This window comes from Limulus polyphemus, unplaced genomic scaffold (genome assembly GCF_000517525.1).
Source record: "Limulus polyphemus unplaced genomic scaffold, Limulus_polyphemus-2.1.2 Scaffold5224, whole genome shotgun sequence".
Taxonomy (NCBI): Eukaryota; Metazoa; Arthropoda; class Merostomata; order Xiphosura; family Limulidae; genus Limulus; species Limulus polyphemus.
In genome coordinates this window covers 47,387-55,364 of record NW_013670834.1, presented here as the reverse complement: position 1 = coordinate 55,364, position 7,978 = coordinate 47,387, and the positions used below count along the sequence as shown (strand labels likewise).

Here is a 7,978-nt window from a genome sequence, read left to right as displayed (position 1 = left end):
TATACATATACACACACACACGCACGATATATACACACACACACACACACGATATATACACACACACACATGATATATATATACACACACACACACACACATGATACTTGAATATTTTTCTCTAAAATAAATTATAAAAGCTAAAAAGTTAAACAACTGTTTAAGTGATAATCTTTTTCGGTGTTATGAGTGATGATGAAAATTTTCTAAAGTAATTTACTTTTTCACCCTCTCTCCCACAGAGGCAATTTCTCCTAAGACATTCTGGACCATTGCTGTCACATCTTGGACTGCCTGAAGTTTTTCCTTCAATGACTTCTTTTCTTCCTGATAAAGCACAGCACCAAAACTCAAAATATCAATAGATATAATCACAGAACAATATGACTAATATACGTGCTTTGAGATGACAGATTTTTAAATGACTCGAAAGATATTGCTTTTCTATAATCAAGAATATACAGAGAATTTTTCCCTTAGAATACAATAGCGTGTAAAATATTTTCACATGGCTTGTTTTTAACTCCCTTTGGGTCAATAATGTGATTACAATTTAAGATGTTTACCATATTTATGAACCTCTACAAGTACATGCTTTGTACCCTCAAAATTCACTTTGCTATTCAACAACTAGTGAAACTTACAATCGTGTGATAAGTTCTGTAACAATTAAAAAAAGATTAATAGTAAATTTTATACTCCCTTCTGTTGACCATGTGAAGCAGGAAAACAAAACACTTTGCTTTTACATCCTACTGCCAGCGTTGTATTCAAAGAAATGAAACTGTACATCTAATCTTTACTTACACCCTTAGAATCTTTACTTTCATCATCTTCTTCATCATCATCATCTTCAACATCCTATATTAGCGGAATAAAATGATCTCTTAAACATACTAGCTTAAAATATTAAGCTTCTGTAATTGTGTAAAATCATTTTATTGCTTTGAATAATAAGTTATGTTGTAAACAATTATGTAAATGGATGCAAGTTATTAATTAAACTATTATAAAGAGCTTAAGAACAAACTACACAAATAACAAGACTGTAAATAAAAAAAGGAGCGAATAAAGTAAATTAAAGATTAAAAGATAACTTTTGTCAGATGTTAAATTGCATCACATTAAATATAACTTTTCTTTACTTGCTAGCGTAAGTCACTTTTATGACTCTCTTAAAATAGCATTTTATTAGAAAGTATGCCAATCACTGTCCCTTTAAATAAACCTACTTAAATGCTACCCTCTATAGTCATCCTCAATTTCGAACTACGACTAAAAGGAAGGCAGTTGGTCACCAGCACTGAGGGCTACTCTTATCTGAGTGAATACTGGGATTTGACCTTCACCCTTATTATGCACATACAGCCCCAAAGTATGGAAAACAATTATTTTTATTTGCTAATGGAACACAAATAATGGAAACACAGATCTACAATTCAGCATGCTAACTACTGGGCTACATATGGTCCATCTTATTTCACACTTGTCAAAGTAATATAAAGTGAACATTTTTCTACTCAATGAAATAGTGTACAAAATACACTTAAACTTTCAAAACAAGAAATATTGTTTTTCAGAAAAAAAAAAACTGCTATAGAAGGGTATTTGATGTTCAGCTATAGGCTATACCCAAGTGTTGCTGTAAAAAAGTATGCTCGCTTAATAAGTACCTAAATGCAAATAACAAAGTTTCAGACTTGACAATTTAAGGTATACTGTGTAGCTCAACATCAAACTAGATAAAGACATCGTCTTGTTAATAAAAACAACAGTTGTAGTAATTACCTCTTCTTCATCACGACTTGAAAAGCTTAGCCCTGTCGTGGTAATGATGGCGTAGTTCTTCAGGAAGATGAGGAGGATGATGATAGGCATCATGTACAGCTGCATGGTATAGGTAATCACCAGGAATGTCTGTTTGAAATATAAATATATTGCCTTTAATCTAACTCACGCTGACTAAGAAGGAAGTCTGAAGCTAGATTTCTTTGCAAACAACTTCTGAAACTTTAAAATTCTCATTCTACAGCTTCCATAAGGAATTATTTCTATCACACCAAATAAAAGCTAAGTGTACTCACAAACAGGATATGACAGTAAATAAGCCTAATAAAAGCTATAGACATAAATAACTCCTTTTAACTCACAATAAACAATAAACTATATTAAATAACTAACAATAAACTTGATAGAGATATGAATATTTATCAGCTAAGAGTTTTTGGCTCTTTGAGTCTCAACTTCTTTGTCTGGATACCTGTAAGTATATCAAAAGTTTACTTAGGCAGACAGTCCCATTTATTAACTGTTCAGATACATTAAAAGAAAAATATATATAAACACACAGTCACTGCATATGTAAAGGTATATTTCTGATCAATCTGAACATCACTGGGAAACATCATCTCGTCCCATTCCTCAGTTAGTGTAACACCCCAATGACCTAACATTACATGCCCACAATCTTTTCACTATGGAAGTAGATACATCCGAATGAAGTATTAATTATCTCTGTCTGTACGGTTTTCAAGATTTAAACAGTCTCTACTTCCATAAGAATCCTCTGTCCACCACAAATAGGTAACACTGTTACACAGAAACAGCAACCAAAACTGAAGTAATCACTGAAGCAACAAATCAGAAAATTAGGAAGCGTGAAGACGAAATGGGGTATTGTATTTACAAGGTAGGAAGCATGCACAAAATACACTGAGGAGCATTGCATTTTGATAACAAAAATTGTCAAATGTGTACATAACTAATGTATTGCATTTTTGTACATTTAATTTATCTGTCAAAAAACCTTATTATTTGTGTGTGTGTGTGTGTGTGTGTGTGTGTGTGTCACAAGTAATTTAATACTTATTTCTAAATCACTCGCAGTACAAAATAAATTCAGTCATAAATAAAAAAAATAATTATCTACAAACTTTAGAATAAGTTTCATAATATATTCGAAATTTTCTTTATTTTCAAAATATTTATTTTATTATGATAAGTACCATATTTAAAACTAGACTGTGTTAAATGAAATTTTATCGAAGGTACTAAAATTTTTCACACTTACAATGAAAGCTACGATACTTCGTGGAGCAGATTCCCACTGAAAACAGCTGTTTAGGAATTTGGCTACTTCAACAAAATCTAGTGCTATTGTTCTTATCCTTTGTACATTTCTCATAAATATCTGTATTGAAATAAGAAAAAATACAGAAGGAAAGTTTCATCTGGATGTTGATGATAAAAAATAAAGATAAATCAATACAGGCCTGAATCACAGCCAGAATAAGTAGATCTCCGAAATAAATACACACGTCTAGCAAATCTGTCCCTAACTAAACATCTCCTTGAACAATGTTATCTGTAACTGAGTCAACTAAAGCTTATAAATCTGTTTTCATTTCATTAGCATGAAAACAAGCATTATTCAGTTAAATGTTCTACAATAGACAAGTGTTTTTATTAGCTATTTTCCTACTTATCACTGATGAATGTTCTACAATAGGCAAGTGTTTTTATTAGCTATTTTCCTACTTATCACTGATGAATGTTCTACAATAGGCAAGTGTTTTTATTAGCTATTTTCCCCCCTTATGACTGATGAATGTTCTACAATAGGCAAGTGTTTTTATTAGCTATTTTCCTACTTATCACTGATGAATGTTCTACAATAGGCAAGTGTTTTTATTAGCTATTTTCCTACTTATCACTGATGAATGTTCTACAATAGGCAAGTGTTTTTATTAGCTATTTTCCTACTTATCACTGATGAATGTTCTGCAATAAGCAAGTATTTTTATTTTTTTCATGCATTAAAGAACTGAGGTACTTAATACTATATGTGACTGACTTTTATAAAAAAAAAAGTTATTTTTTAAGACCTTGTTTACATGAACTGCAGTTTTTTAGGTTTTTTCAGGGTACTTATTGCTACCTACATATGATTTATTAGAAATATTGATTGAAAAGAAAGAAATAGCTAAATACCACAAATGAAATAATTCAACCTAAGCTATCTGACTCCACCGTGCATTCAATAAAACTCAGTATATGTATTATACTTTAATTTCTTCAACAACTGTATGATTTGTTTTTAAATGGGTATGTAGACATATTGCAAATGTAGAAGTGTTTTGTATTCATTTTGTTTAGTAAATCATTTACTCTTCTGAACTTTTATCTAGATAAATAAACATCAATGTGTGTGTGTGTGTGTGTGTGTATTCTTTTCCTTATACATTTCCACATTTCTTGATCAACCAGCACCAAACTTAACACAGTGACACGATGAAGGTCATGAGGGGGGTTGGACCCCCATATAATTTCATAGTGTTAGAATTCTTGAAAACAGAATGTCTTTCTTTTCACTATTAGGACCTTTATATATTTTTATTGCACTGTTAATGTTTATTATTTTAAGATAAAATATAGAAGCACAATTTCCTATCGTTACAAACAAGATTTTATTTCACCCGTCCAACGAACTGGTACTCCAGGTAGTATAATATAATACTTAAGTAATATTTTCAGATCTAAAGTAGTTACTGACTACACTCGTACTTCAGACAAAAGTTAGTTTTACATCCTTGATTCAAGTTTCTTTTCTCAAGCGTATTGCTTTATCTTCCATTAAAAAATAGCCTGATAAGTTATAGTCAAGTCTAGCCCGAGATGGGGACGTACGAGTAATGTACAGAGTGGATACAACAGTAGTACAATCCCTAAATAGGAAATTCTGTGTTTTAAACAATACCAGTCTAGGATCAGTGTTTTAACATTCTGTAGATACACTCTTCAATTTGCCACATTATAATAACTTTTGGATACAAAACTGAAACTTTGAAACTATATACACTTATTTTTAACACCAATCTATTTATTTCAAGAATATTCTTAAATAATAAGAAAAACTCAAATATCCATTAATTACAACAATACATTTTTATGAAATATTTACAATGCCAAAAACAAATATAATTAGCTTCGATCAAGTCTCCCAGTGGATCAACAATAAGTCTTAAGGCTTATAACATTAAAAACCAGGTTTGTATACCTGTGGTGGGCACAGCACACAGACTGCCTATTGTGTTGGTTTGTGCTTAACAATAAATAAACAAAAAAGTTTAAACAAAATAAAGATACTAAAACCTACCGATCGCTTAAACTTCTGTTCAGGTTGCATATATTTAACTTCTTTTGGATTGAATGTTCTTACAGCTACTTTTATCTATAAAAAAATCAATAAACAAACATTTGTAAAGAAGAAAGCATTATGTTCCTGAAATTGTTTTTTTTTCAATTGGATAAAAAAATAAATGAAAAAATTGTATCATACTGAGAAATTTCTGTGAACATTAAAGAATATCATATGTACAAGGAAGCATTGAACTTACAACTATACTAACTTAGACTACTCAAAATTTTTAGTGATAATATGAATAAAATGAACAATAAATTAGAAAAGTCTTCTTATGAATGAATATTTCTGATATATAGCATTAAATAAACAGTAAAATGGGTATTTAACTACAATTGAAGTAAATGAAGACGTTATTTATCCTTGGTTATTCAACACATATGGAAACTTGATAAACTTTTTCAAAGTTAGGAACCTAAAAAAATAATTGTTAAGTTAGGAAATACTTACCGTATTTTTCGGTGTATAAGACGCACTTTTTTACCCCAAAATTTGATGTCAAAATCTGCTTGCATCCTATACACCGAAGGTATGAATAATATATATGTATATATACGATATACACAAGCAATGTGTAAATATATTTAAATAGGCATGCATAGTTTAGTTCAATTGAATGTGTTATTTATAGCAATAGCAGTTTTTCTTTTTCCTTTTAAAAACATAACTATTTATAATGCTCCCTAAATAATAAAAAAGAAATTACAGTGAAAGCAATGAAGATTTTGTAGGTTTTGAACCAAACTAATAACAGTAAACCTTTTTTTGATTTATGGTATTTTCTTATTTTGATGTTTTGAGCTCCTTTGTGTTTAGAACAATATATATACTAATTTTAAAAGTATCAAATTGAAATTTTGTTCAATAAAAATCTTTCAAATGAGACTGTAGATTTTTTCCCCAAAATTTTGTCTTCAAAATAAGGGTGCGTCTTATATTCCGAAAAATACGATAATATACACCTACTACACTAGTGTAGAAACAACAAAGTGACAAACTGGAACCTCACGTTTTTTTTATATTAAATTTTGCTTCACCATTTCTTTGAATTATTCTTATTGTTGAATACACGTGTACTCTGTGCCGTTTCGTTGCTGTGCTTTTGCACATGTAGTTGGTATTTGCAAAGAAATTTCTTTTGTCTCAGTGTTACATCTATTTTACAAGGTTCACATTTTTTTACAGTGTATCTAGTACAGCATATAAAAGTAAAATATAAACATTTCAACAATTAATAAATGCACTCTTTAAAAGTAATCATATTGAATCCAACAACAATAAAATTATTAGTTCTGTTATATAATCCCGCAAAAATTATAACGAGAGAGTGTGTTTTCTAATTATAATTTTTGCGGGATTGTATAACAGAACTTTTAATTTTATTGGCTGGCTTAACAGGAGACAGATGACTGCTCGGACAGACATGACGGTTCACAGTATATGCAGGCAAAGCTTAACATTCACTTTTGAAATGATAGAAGAACAAGCGTGAATAATGTTGATGCCAAATTATATTTCTCAAGTAAGAAATTCTACACTAAATTGTTAGGAATTAATCACACTATCATTTACATTTCAAAATATGATGCAACTTAAAGCATAAAAATGTAAATTTACCTTATATTATTGTTGAGTGGCTCTTAGTATGACTGAAATGCTCAACAATTACTTTTTGCATTAGATTAACTTAAATAGATTAATTTAAACTTTTCTGTCACTGGGGATGGGTATTTTTGCTAAATTAACTTAAACTTTTCCTGTCTACATACTGTTTCCTAATGACTATGAAAACAATTGTTCACTTTTTCAGTATTATTATACCAATACTAAATTAAATGTAGACTGATTAAGATTGGTCTATCAATACATGTTTTAATAATAATAAATTTATTTCTCATATCTATTTTAAGTTACAAATCCTTTAACCTCTCGTTACAATTGGTTCATCTGACCAGTAAAGTGCCAACATCATCCAAAAATTTTAGAAGTTTCAACATGACTAAAACTGCAAAATATAAGAAAAGAATTTAGAGTTAAATTTAAACATCAAGTCAGTTCAAAATTTCCCCAGGAATAAATACAGGAATACAGCATATGTATGGAGTTAGAATAAGAACAGAACTTTTCAAAAGTAGTCACACAAAAAATTGTCTACATGAAAAATTTGCAGCCAAAAAAATTAACACATCATTATGTCATGGTCAGTCATTTAAACTTTGCAAAGAATCACAAAAATAGAGAGAATAAATGGAACAACAACAACAAAAAAACAAAAGACTGGGACATTGTTGGAAGACCATACAATCACTTAGGTATTTATACAAGTTGCTAACCTTGACAACAGTTGATGTCCAATTACAATAACCTTACTGCAAGTAACTTAAACATTGGATTTTTTGGAAACTAGGAGAATTCTCAGGTGAAGACACGTTACCAGGAGCTTTAGTTAATTATGAAAATAAAAACAGACATAGTTTTTGGCTTGTAATGGTGTCAGGATGTTTCTTTCTGCAGGAGATTCTTGTAAATTTGATGGTATGAAAAAATGAAGTAGTACATCAACATCATGGTTCATCAAACAGTATCCATTAGATGATGTTTGAATTTTAGTAACACATCATGGTTCATCAAACAGTATCCACTAGATGATGTTTGAATTTTAGTAACACATCATGGTTCATCAAACAGTACCCATTAGACAATGTTTGAATTTTAGTAACACATCATGGTTCATCAAACAGTATCCACTAGATGATGTTTGAATTTTAGTAACACATC

General features: G+C 30.0%; 1 protein-coding gene across 1 annotated transcript in view; it reads right to left on the bottom strand.

Moving 5' to 3' along the window:
* Window positions 1-7,978, bottom strand: part of LOC106472294 (multiple C2 and transmembrane domain-containing protein 1-like) — a gene marked incomplete at its 5' end in the record, with an annotated part of 58,043 nt that overhangs the window by 4,586 nt on the left and 45,479 nt on the right. Inside the window, 5 exon segments of the mRNA XM_022400891.1 lie at window positions 221-327; window positions 808-861; window positions 1,789-1,917; window positions 3,071-3,190; window positions 5,156-5,230. Of these exon segments, the coding sequence (XP_022256599.1) occupies window positions 221-327; window positions 808-861; window positions 1,789-1,917; window positions 3,071-3,190; window positions 5,156-5,230 (485 nt within the window).